The 18,263-nt window shown below is 33.6% G+C and overlaps 1 protein-coding gene across 1 annotated transcript; it reads right to left on the bottom strand.

The window, feature by feature from the left end:
* Positions 1 to 4,207: 4,207 nt before the first annotated feature.
* On the bottom strand, positions 4,208 to 18,053 carry LOC134856150 (uncharacterized). The gene is made up of 4 exons (XM_063872515.1): positions 17,518 to 18,053; positions 10,788 to 12,384; positions 9,831 to 9,879; positions 4,208 to 4,490 (listed from the first exon to the last, which is right to left on the bottom strand). Exons 1-4 carry the CDS (start codon positions 18,037 to 18,039, stop codon positions 4,208 to 4,210), a joined length of 2,451 nt encoding a protein of 816 aa, XP_063728585.1. The 5' UTR covers positions 18,040 to 18,053.
* Between the last annotated feature and the right edge of the window lie 210 nt (positions 18,054 to 18,263).

Below are 18,263 nucleotides of genomic sequence, written 5' to 3'. Positions count from 1 at the left end.
ACTAACTTCTTCTCTAATAAAATATTTCTCAGCTAATTTTAGATTTACTTTCTAAGATAGAAAGTAGAAAGGACCCTATATTACTAGCAAGCGCTTTGTCCGGCATACATGAGTATTGCTAACTTAATCATATATATCAAATAAATCATATGTTTGTTAGTGTGAAAAAACTTTAAATCTAATAATCTAAAAATCAATCAACAAGTTTTCTTCAAACAAAACGTTCCGGTTTGAATAGAAAAATTATGATTAAGAACAGAGTCCTCCTTTTTTAAGTTTTAAACCTGGTCATTACAATGTAGGTTTCGAAAACGTGTGTGTCTCACAATCACATAACCCCAATGCAGAAAACAACAAAATTTGAAAGCCATAGCTAATCAAAAACGATTAATTTTCTAATTTCTTTTCACCGTGGTGGGTGGGATTGTGTAAAACACTTTTTGTAAAACCTAATATTATTTAGATCTGAATGAATTTTATTTACCCAACAGATCTTTTTTCTACAGCTTCTGCTTTTAAAAAGGGGCAAGCCTGTAGACGATCCCAAGTGGACAAGTTACTAAGATTAGTGGTTAAGTATTACCCAAACTTTTCCTTTACCTATCGTAGAAAACCTTGTCCTATAAAGTTGTGTTGTCTAAGTTGTGCAGAGACACAAATTTTAAAGAAGTGAGTTTGACAGAATTGGAGTATGACCCAATATTAAACCGGAATCAAACATAATGTCGAACCAATCTCACAAAACCCAAAACTGCTATCACCCTGAGGTATACTTTAAAAGCTGAATTTACCAAAAAAAAAGAACAGGGAACTTTCATCGCCAAAACACTTGCAACGAAGAAAGTTACAACCCTGCCGCCATTAAAAGCGTTCAATAACGCACATTTTTCTCTCAGCCCAATTAATAAAACTTTCAAGCTGAAGAGGAGAACCTCAAAACAGTACACGACAAGTTTGAGAGATCTCATTGCTGGTCCCATTTAGCAGGATAACCGCATTTCTCAAATCGGAAACAAGGGCATCAACAGGAGTACTGGGCTAGTTAGCCAAAGCTCCAGACAAATTGCGACTAGAGACAAGAAAGCAAAAACGGAATGCAAGAAAGAGTTTTTCAAAGGGTAACATTTTTTCTTCTTTTCCTGTTTCGTTTTTGTTCCGACTTTCGATACGAAAGTAACTGAATGTTTGTGCTCGGGTGGGTTTTTTTTTCTTCAGACAAATTTCGACTTTTAACTAGCCATTTTTGAGGGAGTTTTTTTTACATCATTCAAAAGGTATTGTTGTCTGGAGCTTAAATTTGAAAAAATATTTCACCTGTGATCATTTTTCCTTAAGTTATGGGATTTAAAGATTGCCATTTTGGCCAATTTGAGGCAAGTAATGCGCGATATATTTCGCGCTATTAACGCGTAAGCACAGATTTAATCCGTATAAAAAATCGTTCTAAATTGATTCAAGGAAGCTTATAAGTCATAATTGATTTGTTAATAGGAGCAAAATCTATCACTTTGTACTTAATATGGCGTGTGGGGTGGATGTTTTCACAAAAAAATCTCAAATTTGTTTTTTTTTTAATTTTAATTTGATTTAATTACCTTCAATGTCTCTTTTTCATTTTCCCCCTCGACTGCAAATTTTTACATTTGAAGTTTCGATTGTCATGAAAATTGACATGTAAACTAATTAGGCCATGACAATCATAATTGGTCTTCATAATTAACCTTCTAAAATCACTTGTTAGATCATAAAAATAATGTTTGAGTGAGGTGGGGGGAAAAGGAAAAAGAGCCCCTTCAATTTTTCATGTTCTTGTTGCTCCAAAGACCTTAAAAGGCAGTCGGAACATTCAGGGCTTTGCCCTGATACGAGCAGTCTTGTTTTATTACATGTATTTTTTTTTTGTGATTACTACTCCATAAACCTCAAAAGGCAGTCGGAACATTCAGGGCTTCGCCCTGATACGAGCAGTCTTGTTCTAAATTTGTTCAGAACTTGATATATTTTTTATTAAAGTAATAATTGAATCAGATTTCAACTTAAAAACTAAAAGTATAACTTTAAAAACTGAATCCAAACTTGTAATTTTAAAAATCAAAACCAATTTTCTTAACTTTTCAGGGTTATCAGCTTTGAGAAAAGGCAATTAATTTAAACAAGTTCAACGGATGATCAAAGGAACTTAATATTTATCGAGGAGGCCAATCAGTTTGTGTGGTCTATGATCTATGATAATATCAAAAATGAGACTTATACTTTTTAGTGTATGTATTTAAGGTCATAAAAAGTTTTTTTTTAAAGTTTTTGTTCCGACTTTCGATACAAAAGTAACGGAATATTTGTGCTCGGGGTGGGGTTTTTTTTTCTTCAGACAAATTTCGACTTTTTAACTAGCCATTTTTGACAGAATTTTTTTATATCATTCGAAAAGTATTGTTGTTCTGAGCTCAAATTTGAAAAGATATTTCACCTGTGACCATTTTTCGTAAAGTTACGGGTGTTTAAAGATTGCCATTTTGGCAAATTTGGGACAATTAATGCGCGATATGTTTCGCGCTATTAACGCGTAAGCGGAGAGTTAATCCGTCTAAGAAATCGTTCTAAATTGGTTGAAAGAAGCTTATTTGCCATAATTGGTTTGTTTCAAGGAGCAAAATCTATCCTTTTGTACTTCATATGGCGTGTGGGGGGATGATTTTTATTTAAAACATTCAAATTCAGAAAAAAAATTTCATTTTTTTTAATAGTATTTCATTGAATTTTTTGAAGTTATTACGGCTCCATAAACCTTAAAAGGCAGTCGGAAAAAGGGGGAGATTGTTCAGTAGATTCCATATCTGGGCACATTTTTTTCAGGCACCTTAAGTATAAGAATACTTAGATGCGCCGAGACGGCCAAAAAATAACCAGCCTCGGTCAAAACTGTCGATGATACTCCACTTTTTCGCAAAAAAACTGAAATGTTGCAGAATTAGGTATCTCATTAGCTAGTGAATCTATGGAAGCTTTCCATAGTACTTCTGGCTCTTGGCCATATTCATGAAGTTTAACTTCCTTATTTTTTTTTTATTTTGACCAAATTTCCAAGTAGATTTGTTCGAACGCTTCCGTATTAACGTTAAATATAGGCGCTCTAACTACTTGCATGCGTCGTTGAATACTTAAACGACAGCCGAGACAATATATATATAAATATATTACTTTATTTTTTGAACAATCTAAAACGATAAAAAATTGAATTCAAAACAAATTCGATAAACAGTTATTCGCTGAAAATATCAAAATGAAGTGTCAAATCACTGTTAATTAAATCGATTTTTTATTTACAGGTTGGATGTGGTTTTTGTGGTCTTATTTTGTTTGCAGATCATCATCTTATCTTCATCATCATCTTCCAAATAGTCAGGGGCTAAAATTAAGCTCTATTTTCGCGTTTTTAAAATAATTTTTACTAACTAAATGAAAATGATACTCAAAGAGTAAAACCTTACAAACGTGCAATGTTGTCTCGGTTGCTGCTGTGACGACTCCGACCCAAACGAATCAGTCGCGTGTTGATACTCGGCATCCAATGAAATCGGGGCGATTTGTCCTCCTTTTGATCACAGAGAAATGTCATCAGATTGTTTAAAAGTTGATAAAATATCGTCTGATCATTCAGTGAAACTGCGAGTAGGCCTTTAAAACATAGACTTGGATTCGCTTTTTCATCCTCGAAAATGTCTTTGAAACACTTCCCGTTGCGGATCAAAAGAATAAAAGCATGGTTGACGAAATGCGTAAGCTGAAGAAGGTATGTAGCTTGGTACAAAAAAGACTTGAAAAATACTAGCAGAGTTACTTGAAGACTAGTGTACATAAGCACGTAGTTTTCGAAACTGTGAACTGATGTTTTTTTCCTATCGGAAAAACTAAAACACTGATATATTTTTCTACTATCGCCAAATATTTGTAATATTGGGACTCGGGGATATTCGAGATTTGAAGATAATAATTTGGTAGTTTCTGAATCAGAAACTAATGGCGGCTCACACTTTGGTCAACGCATCTAAACGGTTAAGTCTAAAAGTCTCAATTTGTTCGTTTTTAAGAGGATGTTCGTTTTAAGTTTTAAGAAGATTAAGTCTAAGCTTTGTCATTTTCTAATTATACTTTTAACGCTTTTTATTGAAAAAACTGATTAATTACAAACTCCAGCGTTATTACTATTCTAAGTAAGTCTGCTTGATTTTGGCCATGCCTGATATCCCGAAGACATGTCCCAAGCGGCGCAAAACTGATTAACAAACAGGGCGGTTTTCTCAGACTGATGATTGGCTCTGTCAACATGCTTTTCGTTTTCAGCCACAATAAAATACGATGTCTTCATTGTACCGCTCTTAAGTTCAAATGAGGGCACAAAAAACTTTAATTTTCCCGCAATTTTTCGTGATGAGTGTTGAAAAGTTTGAGCACTTGTCAAAGCGCAAGCTGGAAGATTGTACTTTCCAAATCTACAACATAAACAGGCATGATCGGTGATTGTGTGCAAGCAACACAAAACGTTCCGGTCACAAATAATGTTGAAAAACATTTAACACTTTCTAAAACAAGAAAAAGAGACAATATATATACTAAATGCCAAAATGTTGGCAATATCCGTTTAGGTCACCAAGGGCGGATCTAAGATTTTCTCGAGGGGAGGGCGGATTTTCAAAAAAAAAATTCGGAAATTTTGTCGAACTTTTTTTAGGTCCAACAAATTGATTTTTTGAGGTCTCCCAGAGCACTAAAAATTCCTGATTTGACCAAATTTTCTGCGGCGCAGGCAAAATTCAAAAAAATGTGCCAAAAAATGCGTTTTTAGAAAAATTTGACCAAAAAGTCGCATTTTTTTAGTGCGCGCTCCCTCCTCAAATTAGTATATATTGGCGCCTTTAGACAATTCTTTTAAAGGTCCGTCCCCAAAAATGGATATTTCAAAATAGTACGAAGGGGGACAGCAGGGGTCGAATCCCAGAGGGGAAGGGGCGTCCGGAGGGTAGGGGCAAAATTTCAGGTGACCTTGAGTCATATTTCTGTCTGGAAAATTAACATTTGCTCTTTTTAGATAATTTTGTCTGTTCCAACTTTTGGCAACTCTCTCTAATAAGTATGCATAGTGGTTAAGTGTTCAGTTTGTAGTCGGAGCTCGTTTTTTGCAATTTCCTGCGGTAGAAATGAAAAAGTGCAAGCACTAACTTTCTTTTGAAATCATGCTTCACGACTACAGTGCTGATTTAAATTATCCGGACAAAACGAAAAAAAACTTGAATTTTCAAACGCGTTTTTCTCAAGTTGGGTTAATATTAGACAAAAAGTGAAGAGAGCAAAAGTGGCTTAGAATTTCACCAGAATTAATATGGTGTCATTTTTTCTCCGAAATTCACAACAAAAATTTTACCCCAAAAATGGGTCATTTTGGCTTTTTTCAATTAATCAAGAATTACGCGGAAACTATTTTGTTAATTGATGAGAAAATTATATCACAGGAAGCCCCTTACGCAGTTCAAGAAAGTTTAAGAAGGGTTAAATCTCCAAAAATTTGCGCAAATTATTTAAAATTTATTTAAAAACAAATTCTGGGTTTTTTATAGTAAAAATCACATTTATTGACTATCAAGTGGGAGATTTAACTCTAATACTGATTTTTGGAGATTTGACCCTCCTTAAACTTTGTTGAGCTGCGTAAGGGGCTTCCTGTGATATAATTTTCTTATCAATTAACAAAATAGTTTCAGCGTAATTCTTGATTAATTGAAAAAAGCCAAAATGACCAATTTTTGGGGTAAATTTTCTTGTTGAGAATTTCGGAGAAAAAATGGCATCATTTTAATTCTGGTAAAATTCTAAGCAACTTTTGTTCTCTTCACTTTTTGTCTAATCTTAACCCAATTTGAGAAAAACGCGATTGAAAATTCAAGTTTTATTCGTTTTGTCCGGATAATTTAAATCAGCACTGTACAATGCTGATTCGTTGTGTATGTGATTGACAAAAAATTGGCAATATTGGCGGCCTTGAGAAATTGCAAAGGTCAAAAAACGGTTGTTATAGGTTAATTAGTACGGATGAAGTGAAATTGAAATTGATTTCAGACATCAAAATGAGCGTTTTAGGTTATTCAATTTCGCTCAGACTTGTTGGCCTAGAAAAATATTACCAACAATTTGACAGAAACGATAAATTAACTGGACAGAACGAAAAACATTCGGAATTTAAAATGCTTGTTTCCCAAATTGATTTCACAGTAGACAAAATGGGAAGAGAACAAAAGTTGTCAAGAGTTTCAACAGAATTGTCATGGTGCTAATAATTTAGCAATTTTGGCAACCAAAAATTTTACCCCAATTATAGATAGTTTTGGTTTTTTCTAATTCATCAACAATTGCGCTAAAAATACCGATTTTTTTGATAAAAAATTTATATCAAGAGAAATTTCTCCTGTATTTCAGCAAAAATCTAGAAAGATAAAACCACCTCCAAAAATTTGTATAGGAGAATTTTTTTATGCTTCATATTTCAGAAAGGACATTTAAATATATAAAATTCGAAATCTTTGATTTGAAACAAATTTCAAACGTTTTGCGCAAAATTTTGAATTTTGATTTTCCTAAAACTTTGTTGCGCTATGTGAGATGCTTCTTTTGATATGACTTTTTCATCATAGATAACCGAGAAGAATACAACTTTTGGGGTAAATTTTTGATTTTTTGATGCGGAATTTGTAAAATAAATTACACCATGATCATTTTGATGAAATTCTAAGAAATTTTTGTTCTCTTCATTTTGTTTCTAATCTTAACCTTATATGAGAAAAAAATTTTATTTGAAGTTTCAAGTTTTGTTCGTTTTGACAGGATAATTTAAACCAGTACTGAGTAGTTTCCAAGTAATTTATTGGCAACGTCCTGTTTTTTGAAATAGTTCTGACATTTAAGCTGAAGATTGTTGAAAATAGTTGCATGTCAGACCGCTGTTGAATGAAAACTATTCTGCACTTTCGAACTTGAAATTATACAAAAAAATGACCTCTGAAAAAACGCAATCTCTTTTGTTTGCTCATTAGACAATTCAAATGCAATTGTGAAACTTCGGTTTAGTTTCAACTTTGTTTCATTGTCTGAAGGTCGATACTATTTCAGAAACGTAAGACGTTGTCCGATAAAAAGGCTGAAAACTATACCTCAGCATGAATAATTTCGGCTGTTATAGTGGCACCTTAAACATCTAGACACGAAAAATGGAAACAAGCGGCAAAAACAAATTTCGCTTAAGAATATAAATTAGTCTCTAATACGGGTAAAAATAAGAAAACAGCTATCCTTGGACAGTCCGGAAAAGCTTTTTTAGATCCTCTGGTATTTGGAAAAATAAAATTATTTATTGTTCCTTTTCGATGATTTTTGTTACAACTATTACCATGATTATTGTTATTTCTTATGATAATTGAAATTTTTATTATGATAAAAATAGTTATTTTATGTATAATTATTTTAATCTAATATTAAAATTTTTATTATCAACACTATCATACAGAATTGAAGTAGAGCCTCGCATCATTTGCAAAACTACACAAATATATCATTGCTAGCTAGCAATCAAAAATTAAAACGAAAACCACAAGTCCACAGAATTGAAAGAAATGTATAAAAAACTCAATTGAAAAAATTTCATATTTTGTCTCTAATAGTGTCCAATGCGAAAAAAAAAACACGTCCGGCATTCATCCGGCGGCAATCAAATTGGTTTCATAAAAAAATTTCAACCATAAACATTTAAAATCACTTTTTTAATTCTATTTTTTTTTCCAGAGGGAGCGTTAATATTATAATTTCTCTAAAACAACGCAAGGTTTAGTCACAAACCAATAAAATAAAACTTGAAACATTTAGGCCGCACAACTTTTAGGACAAAAAAATGTTTGAACACAAAAAATTGAAACAGTTTTTTTGAAACAGTAAACTGTTCTCAATCTTTTCATTCCAGCACTGTGCAGCCGCAACGCAATCGCCGGCGTTAAATAAGTATACAGAAAATTTTAGCGCGCATTTAAGTACACACAATTTGATTAAGTTCACTTTGAGCCGAAAACAATTCGCGAACAATTTTGACCTCACCATAAAACAAATAAAAATTGCTTCTTTCAAGAAAAAAGTTCCCTAATTCGGCAACAAAAGTTAAAAAACATAATCAGAACAAAGAGGTCCGTTTTTTTGCAATACGGAATATTTTCGTGTTCTGACTTTTGTTGGATCTAGATTTTTACTGTTTCAAGCGTAGTTGATACCTCTAGGCCAGGTGTTTCTGAAACGCCAAAAAATTAGAACTCATCACCAGCCAACTTATCACGTGATCAAGTCAATTACGTTTAAAAAGTTGTTGCCCTAAGTTAAAAGTCAATTAAGTAAAAAAATTTGTTGCCCTAAGTTAAAAGTCAATTAAGTTAAAAAAAAACTAAAATAAATTCGCATTCCGATTTGATAAGGCTTGCTAATTGCAAGCATAATTACAATTATTACGATTATTTTAAATCAAACTGTCATTTTGACAGAATGTTTTTTTTTAATGAAACAGTTTTTTTTTGTTCCGACCGTTTTTTTGTTTTTTTTTGCTTGCTTGGATTTCGGGGCTGAAAAATCAAGAAATTTGCGTATCCCTAAAAATCCTTCTTGGTGGTGCCTGAGACGCAAAAAAAATTGCAAAGAATAAGTTAGGTAAATTGTTAATAGGTAAGTAGCGCAGAACGCTGCCACCATAGTTTTTTTTTCCGTAGTAATGCAATTCGAACTGTTTTCATTAAAAATCTTTTATGACACAAATGACAAAACCATAAGTAACTGTATCAAAACTAGCCGGTAGTTACGCAATGAGCAAAAGAAATCAAATCGCTTTCTTGTATTTAATTTTTTTTTCGAAAAAAATTCTCTTTTTAAGACAAGAGAGACTGAAAAAAAAACTGAAAGAACCAATTACTTATAACTTACTTTTCTAAGTTTCTTTAAATTAAATCATAATGACAGAAAAATAATAAGACAAAAAGAGGTGTCTGAAAGCAAAGGAATAAGGAACATTTTGATGCAGAAAACTTTTGTCAAACTTTTCATTCATGTTCAGTCCAGTACTTAGATGCTTCAATATCACACATCATTCGACCTCATAAGAATTCTCTCTGAGTTGCACGTGAATCTGCGTCGTTTTTCTACGTTGTCAGCATCGGAGTGAAATGTGTGATGTATACCGGGGCGAGAAAAACAAAATTGCAAAAGTTAGTTTAATTTCAAGCAAAAATGTCTCATTAGAAAATTATTGATTTAAAATGTATGAAAATTTGTTCTGCTCCATGGAAATTAAATTTTGTACACTTAATTGAGAACTCTTTCTTTAAGATCTAATCCCTCGAATTAGAGCAAACTTTCCAAATCAATTTTTCTTAATTTAGCTTCACTTTGCGTTTTCTAGACAATAAAAAAAATTTTTTAAATTCAAAAATGTTCTGCAAAAAGTAGAAAAGGTTCAGAAAAATTTTTCTGATTTCTTTTCGCTTAAAATTTTAACTATCGACAACTGTTGTCTTATGCTTAGCTGTTTAAAGTTTTACGCGTTCGTATAAATCTCTCATCACACCATGCACAAAAAAAAACTTTTTTTCGAAGTTTCTTATGAGCGTGGTCGCAAGATTTTGTATAATTTGCACAAGAACCGTATTCTAGTTAACTACATTGATTTGGCTTTGTTCCGGAGTTTTTGATTGCCGTTATTCCGAATTATTCAATCTACTTTGAGGAAGCGATTAAATGAAAATGATACTACTAACTCTTTCAGCTGCTTGACACCAAAATATCGGGGCTGAAGAATCCTCAGATCTAAAATACACGGCAAGATTTTGGTATTGGACATGAAGATTGCTATCTGTTGAAATAAAATCTTGAAAATCAAACGCATTTTTATCGAACTGAGTTTGTTTAAGACATGGAAAGAAGCCAACAAAAGTTGTTAGAACTTTCAAGGAATTAAATAAATTTTTCGTTTAGCAGCAGTTGATTCAAAAGCAGTTTTTCTTCCCTTTTGAATTGTTTTAATTGACCTGAAAATCTGCTAACTCAGTTTTTTTAGCCAATTATGAAAAATTTAGGGACTTACTTGGTCCAAAAAATAAGGATAGTAGATTGTCAAAGAGATAACCTATACTTTTTAAAATTTTCAGCCAAAAAAGGACATTTCAAATTGTTAGTCAGTACTTTTCCGTAAATATCTGATTGTACTGACAGCCGTGTATTTTTGGTATATGACCGAAGAATTGGTTTTTGCTTGAAAAATGAATCAGCGTTAGTTATTGTTCCTAGTTGGCCAAATTGGCAGTCTTTAAACCCCCATTACTTCACAAAATAATCACGAAAGCAACAAAACTTTTCGAATGATAAAAAATCCTCGTCAAAAATTACTAGTTAAAAAGTCAACATTTGTCTGGAGAAAAAAAAACCCACGACCACCGTCACTTTCTTCAAAAGTCGGAGCAATAAAAAGTCAATACCTCATAAAAATAAACTTCATTTTGTTTAGCTGAAACAATGAAAAAACCGTCAGCTCACATAAAATTTGATTATTGTTAATTGCAATATCTGCTATTCGGATTGCAGTTTTGTGGGCTTAATGCCCGAGACTCGAGCTACCTTTGGGCACTGAAAAATGCTAGTAATAGTTTCATTCTACTCTTGGCTGTTCTTTCCTGTGCCTGAGTTATCAACAAAAAAATTGTAAACAGCTTTCCTACCTTTGTCAACGTTTTCGTTGAGCCAAAAGAAGTTTTTATCTGCTGCATTCGGTAGAAAACTGACGAAAAAATCCAAAAGCTGTTGTAGTTGTCCTGATGGCAACATCTCATTGTTTCCTCCGCTTTCTTCCTCAGTCAGACAAACTGGCTGGCCGATTAATGCACAGCATACTAGCACCCGCAGATCGCCAGGTTGTTTGTGCAATTTCTCTGCGAAACTTTTGTCAGAGACGCTGATTTTTGAAAGCTTTTTGCCGACCGTATGACAAAGACGTTTACCTTGTGACACGTGGTTACAAGGCTTCAGTGTCTTTATATTTGACTGTTTCGTTTCTGGTTTTCGTTCAACACTTCTGCTGGCTCGATTTCCTTTCTTAGGTTTGTTATTATTTAAAATTACGGGAACTTCCGCAGGTAAGTTCGGCTGCAGTTGCAGAAGCTTCGGATCCACTGAGTTCTGTTTAATTATTTTTGGCCGATATGCTACATAGTTTTCTTGGCTATTTTCTTCAGGAGTGGGTTCAACCGGTGTCCAATTAAGTGCTAAGTTGCTCTCAGATTTTGATTGGTTATTAACCTGGTCCGAATCTAGAGCAGTCAGATGGCTTCCACTAGTACAACTACCGTTATCTAAACTACCGCATGTTTCAGCCGTGAACAAATCACTTGAACTTCCTTTCAAACTATTTGTACCAATTGATGACGAAATGTTTCCGCCTTTGAAAATGCTGCTGCATACAGATTCGAACCGACTTCGGCTTATGGTCGGCTGCCGCTTCTCGTGTTTAACCATTGCCAGGTGGTTCGCAAACAATGAATAAACAACAGATCCGAAAGCGAATCCTTCCCGTTCAATGTTTGCTTTTCGCATTTCATGTCTGTCCAGCTTTCGACCTTTGAACTTACCAAACTCGGTGTCGTTATTATCAATGTAAAACATCTCACAGCGTGTGTCAAATATTTTTGCATGTTGCGCTACCGACTTTAAAATGTGCGAACTCTTGCAGCCAAGGAGGACATGAAACTTCGGGAGACTGTCAAAGTTTCGAATTCGGAAATTATCCATGTCGTTGTCAATGTCGCCTCTGTTCGGCCACTTTTGCATGGGACATTCGTTTTCGGTTGAGTATTCGCCATTTCCGACTAACTCTCGTCTAGCCGCCCGACAACCTTTATGCATACTGTGTAGTTTTTCAAGTAAATCTTTTTCAAGGCCAGGGTCATCGGGTTTGTCCTTGAACTGATCATCACGGTAACCACGGAAGTATTGTTCGTAAATTGCCATTCTCAATTTTCGTAGAGCTATGCTCGTTTTGTTCTCCTCGTCGTGATAATAGTCGGCACTATATCCATCGTTTTCTAGTTTCACTCGTTTCTCGGAATACTTGTTTACAGAATGATGAAACTCTTCGCACTTTTTGATATATTCCTTGAGTTGATAAAAATGGAACACAAGGTTGGCTTCTTTCATTTCTTCAACCAGCTCCTTCAGAGTCTGCATCCAGTGACGTCTCGCCACTGTCATTTTGTCAAAGTCAGAACTTACAAACACTATGCAACAAGCTTTCACATTTCCGCGCGCATGCACGTCATAGAGCTTTAAAAAATCAAAACATCATTATGATAATGTCGACATCTGCATGCTAAAAAGTGACCATACTAAAAGCAATTTCTGCTTTTTGGGGATTTCGTTTTAAAAGAGGTTTTTGGCCTTCAATCAATTTGGTACCGAACCATCTGGTACGGTGTCATCTGGTCTGGTGTTACCAAACAAATTTTTATATGCAAGTTGGCACAAAAAGTTTAATAACGAATTTTTGATTGTAATTCTACCAGGGGTGGGAAACTAGAAAGAGCTGCATTAAGTCTCGCCACAGTCGAAGCTTGTTTCGTAAATTGAAGTTGCAATCATTTTACACATTCCACTTCGATAATTTTTCTAAAGACTTAAAATAAAACAAATTTATGAAAGAAAATTACAGACTTCAACAGGGATAGCCGGTTTCTATGCAGGTAGCAGAGAATATTCCGACCATTCAAATAACTTTTTTCAAAAGAAAATCATTTTTTGGTTGTCATCATTTTTGTGTGTGTTGGTTGTGATTAGAAAACTAATTGAACAAGTAGACACATAGTGAATTTCTCATAATTGGCTACGCTTGTCTTCGGAAAAAGAAGAAGCAAAAAATGAAAAAAAAACTAATTTTGTTCTACAGAATACTGTTTGAATAACCAATCATGTTTGAATGATGTTTGAATTACCAATCAAAAATGATTTCATACAACCAACTCGTTTGCTTTACTAGCTCACCAATTCAATTGGTGCTAAAATGTTCTCCTAGCATAAATTGAAAGGTATTGTAAAACAGAATGGAACAATCTCCGCCAGCGAAAATTTTCCGAACATGATGTTTTTAATAAGATGCAACAGGAGCTAATCGTTCTAATAAGAAATATATTCAACTCCGAAACAATTTTGATAGATAAAATACCGCCCATTGTGATTAACAATGAAGCTAACTCAACAGTTGAAACTTACAACAGATCTATAAATGAAAACAACGAGAGCCTGGAAAGATTTAAGGTGCCAAAATTAACTTGACGATGAAAAAAATCAAAAAGTAGAGTTTTACATTCTGGGATAATGTTAATTTCAAAGACAAGCGCGGTGTGCCATTTCTACAAATTGCTTCCGCCATGTTAATTACCATCTTTTTTGCAGCTCTGTTTGCAGGAATTTTAGCCAGAATTTCAGTAAACATTTGTATACTTACTAGTTAAGCAAAAAAATTCTCTAAACTTTTTCAGAGAATCAATAACAGATCACACCGAAATGGCAAACCTCTTGAACAAAAAGTTTTAATTGCTAGGTTTTTTCTTTAAAAAAATACTCAAGAAAAATTTTCGAGAGTTACACATGTCATTAAGAACAAATTTCAAAACATTTTTTGTTCTGGTACGTCACAACTATTGAATGCAAAAAAAAAATACAAAACTTTTGAGCAAAAAAACTCTGGAACTTTCTGATATTCAAAAACCGGCTCTGAAAGCTGGATGCAATGAAGCTTACATGCACCTAACATTCGTTCTAAACGAAATTGTGAAGAAAGTTTGTATCCGTAGCTAAACAAAAAAGCCTAAATGCTAAACAAAAAAGCACACGCCAGTTTATAAAACAGACTTCTCAGAATACCCACCCATAAAATTATAGGTTAATTTCTCTATCCGGAGCATCAAAGAAGTTTTTGAAGTTTTTTATAAAAACAAATAAATGAGTATCTACAGTCCAAAAACCTCAAAAGCAGCACTCAATTTGTGTTTTGAATGTCTTATTCCACAATTGACACTATCCATTTTTGCCCAAAATCCTTTCGAAAAGCAATTGACAAAAACAATTATGATGCTTGTTCATTACTAGATCTATCAAAAGCATACGATTTTTGTTGATCAAAGATGTCTACAAAAAACTGAGTGTGTTGGTTTCTCAGAAAGCGCAATTACAATGCTAAATTAATTCATTAGCAGCAGACAGCAAAAAACAAATTAAATTAAAATCGAACCAAAATCGAACCACAATTCGTGTAAAATTGTGCAATACACCGACGACACGCTTAAAGATTGTAAACATCACGATGTAGCTTTTGCACTGCAAAAACAAGTGGAGAATTGCAAAATCATATCGGAAAAATTAAATCCCACTCTCTTGAACTTAATACAAAAAAAGACTGATATCATTCTGTTCAGTCTAAATAATTCAAGAAAAAACGAAGTAAAGTACTTAATTACGCTATACGACAATTTAATAGATTATAAAAATCATGTTTAGTATCTTGGCGTCATTTTAGACTTATTCTTAACAGTCCAAGGAGAGATCAAACTTATTTTGAGATAAATTTGCGTGCGGAAGAAAAACACTTCAATTAATTAAAACACGATACCCAATTATACATAAATCCTGGTTTTGAAGTCGCTTGTGATACGTCATCTACTCTATCGAGCCTTTTTTTTCAAGCGCTGTTTCAACACTTTTAACAGAAGCACTCGAAAAATATGTAAGATTAACTATAAAACTTGTTGCAACCGCGCAAAATATGTCTCATCCTCCGACTTGAAACGAAAACTTAAAATCAGTTTCAATGTTTCTACGCTGGAAATTTATTTGAAACTTCTAGAAAAAAAAGCGACTACCAGCTTATGAACAAGTCAAATGTGAAAACTGAACTTTACTTAAATGAAAGATTTGAGAATAAATACAAAAAAAATGGTTTTCAAACGCTCACTAACAATAAGCAACAACATTTTAAAAAATATATCCTCAGTTGACGTACTGACATATTAAAAAAAATAAAGTAAAATTTAATGACTACTATATATATATCTTTTTGAGGAAGATTACACTGTGACAACCTATGGTAAACTCTCATGGAAAGACTTCAATTTATTTGAGTTTTTTTCTTACTGCCTTGTTAATACTTTAGCAGTGCTGTTTTTATTTGTGAAATGTCAAAAAAAAGTAAAAAGTGAAGTTGATCTACACCTGTTTTTTAAAACTTATTTCAGTTGCTAAAAAAAGTTCTTTTTTATTGGACTCAACATCAAAAACTTCAAACGTTTTTCTCGGTACTATAAAATTTTTTGAAAACATTTTAATGTGTCCAAGTCACAATTGGAAGTGTTTTACATTATTTACAAAAATTATGGTAACTGATTTTGGTCGAAAATAGACCAAAAATCAAAATGCCCACCGAATTTTTTCAACATCGAGAAAAACCTTCTCGCTTTTTTAAATGTTAAAGGTTGTTCGATTCATAGTTTTACGATGAGGTTTTGCTCAACTCATTACTATGATTACTTGTGGCACCTCATCTTGCTTAGAAAAAGAAAAAAAAATTAAAACACACATGTAGAGACACTTCTTCCCCAGCTTCAAAAGTCGAAACACTAAAATGAAATTTTTGCCCTGCTCTAGTCAGCAAAAAATAAGTCTCCCACCCCCTTGTAGAATTATTCTTAGGAGCTGTTTCATTGCAAAACCTTGCTAATAAGTGATTGAAAAGAGGGCAATAAATTACTCTGCTAAATAGAGATGCGGATTGGTGCTTTCGTAAGGTAAAGTAAATTAAATCTGATCTGAGCCCAGTAAAATACTAAAATTACCTGCTACTGGCTACTTTGCCATTCAGTTTTTCCTGCAGCTACCGAAGGTTACAAAAAAGCAATCTATTTGTGCGTATTTTGTTCTCGCGTGAAAAAAGTATCACGTGAAAAAGATAAAATTAATATATATTAACCGATATCAACTGTATTCGGAACTTTATTATTCAGAACTCCCGTTACATTGTTGTGGCAATACGGGGGGGGGGGACGAATTTTCAACAATATTCTGAGAACTTTTTTTGTTTCAATTTTTTTACGTCCAACAAAATTTATTTCCGAGGTCGCATTTTGAGGCCTATGCAGCAGTAACAACATGAAAAAATTAAATGTAAAAAAAATGAAAATTGTTTTTAATTTTGAGACTTTTCGTGAAAATCATCCCCCTACACGCCCTATAAAGTACAAAGTGACAAATTTTGCTTTTAGTAATATATCAATTATGGTAAATAATCTTCCATCAACCAATTTGGAACAATTTCTAGGACGGATTAAATCTCCGCTTACGTGTTGGTAGCGCAAACAATATTGCGCTTTAATTGTCCCAAATTGGCCAAAATGACAATCTTTAAACCCCCAGAACTTTACATTAAAAAATGACCGCAGATGAAATATCTTTTTCAAATTTAGGCTCAGGACAAAAATACCTTTTGAATGATATTTAAAAAATCCCGTCAAAATGGCTATTTAAAAAGTCAAAATTTGTCTGAAGAAAAAACCCACCATCAGTCGGAAGTCGGAACAAAAACTGGCAATTTCAGACCGTGAAAATCAAGTGTATCAAAATTGAGATTTTCAGGAATGCTAGCTTGCATCTCTTGCTGTCGTTCGATCCAAAATTTAATAACTTCATAAAAACTTTATAGAAACTTCAGTAATTGTTGTTAATTGCGTTTAATTTTGTCTACTAGTGTTTGTAGAAGATAAAAAAAAACAGCTAAAAAATATTTCGTGAAAAAATTTTGTGAATAAGTCGAGACACAAATAAGTCGATACACGGACGCCCCTCATTTCAGGTATTCGACCCCCTGCTGACCCAAAGGGTCATCTCTTTGTACTATTTTGAGATATCCATTTTTTGGAAAATATCCATATATACTGATTTTGATAGTGGAGCGCGCGCCGAAGAAGCGCAATTTTTGGTCGGCATTTTTTAAAAATTAATTGAAAACGCCTTTTTGGCCTGTTTTTTTTTCGAAGTTTATACTGATTTAGGAGAGCTCAAAAAATCAATTTGGTCGACCTATAAAAAAGTTCAAAAAAATTATCAAAACTTTTGAAAATCCACACCCCCCCCCTCGAGAAAATCCTAGATCCGCTGCTGGATGTGAGTGAATTTCAAGAAACAATGTAGGTTGTTGCTTATCCGGTATAAAATTGAGCAAAAAACTCGATTAAAAAATTTTCGCGCAACTTGCAACTTTATCTATATTTTTCTATTTTGATTGATGGCTCTAGGAAAGATATTGAACTAGTGTTCCAAATATTGCACTTGTGTTTCAAATATGGCAGAAAATATACTGAACACGTATGTTTTATAGCCTGAGTAATCCTTAAAAAACGTCTAGTCTCGAACCTTGAAAAGTGTGCCCAGGCAATACAGCATCAGTGGTTTACTTTTATCCGTCTTTATCTGGTCATGTTTCCCGCCTACTTCCAGTTCTTGATAAAATTGGGCTTCCTTTTTCAACGACAAGTCCCCCTCACTCGCCTCAGTACAATGGTCGCTCGACAGAAACTGTCTCGCCAGTCGTTTTTTGATACAAGAGTCCTCGGAGTTTTCGCCCAAATTGCTCTGGGTGAAATCGGGATAGGTATACAAAGTTTTGGCACCTTCGAATTCACAGAACTCACATATGAACAAATATCCGCGCTCCTGGAAAATTTCGGATAATTTTTTACTGCCGCTTTGTTGCCCCGAGTTGGTTTTTTGGTGATTGCCAAACATTTTTTTGAACATAGCAAAAGTTGTTAAAAGCAAGGAAATATACAAAAAATGAAAATAATTATTGTTAATATAAGCACCCAATGCAATACAGAACCCAAAAATGAGATGTCGATTCAAAAATATTAAACTTTGCTTTGAATGATTGCTCATGAAAGACTACAACACAGTTCATGCTAACAAAACAAAGTCAATTGTTGAAGAATGCAACATCAAATGTTTGGTCAGATTTGCTGTGTTTGGTTTTCATTGTAAATTGTGCCTTAAAGCTTCAAGATTAATTTCATATTGTAGGTTTTTCTAAAGTTCAAGGAGCTCTAGGTGGTTTTTTGTGCATCACTTCCGGGTTGCAATTTTTGTTGCTGCAAGTAGACACT

This window comes from Symsagittifera roscoffensis, unplaced genomic scaffold, assembly GCF_963678635.1.
Source record: "Symsagittifera roscoffensis unplaced genomic scaffold, txSymRosc1.1 SCAFFOLD_739, whole genome shotgun sequence".
NCBI lineage: Eukaryota > Metazoa > Xenacoelomorpha > Acoela > Convolutidae > Symsagittifera > Symsagittifera roscoffensis.
Note: the sequence above shows the minus strand (reverse complement) of the source record. Positions and strands in the feature narration are given on the sequence as shown.

Bases quoted from the DNA above. Each gene is read 5' to 3' on its own strand.
- LOC134856150 (XM_063872515.1), bottom strand. From the start codon at position 18,039: ATGAGCAATCATTCAAAGCAAAGTTTAATATTTTTGAATCGACATCTC. The intron at 12,385-17,517 runs GTTCGAGACTAG...GATTTTTTAAAG, and splicing joins GCCTGGGCACACTTTTCAAG to CTCTATGACGTGCATGCGCG. The intron at 4,491-9,830 runs GTTAGTAGTATC...TTTATGTTGTAG, and splicing joins GGTGTCAAGCAGCTGAAAGA to ATTTGGAAAGTACAATCTTC.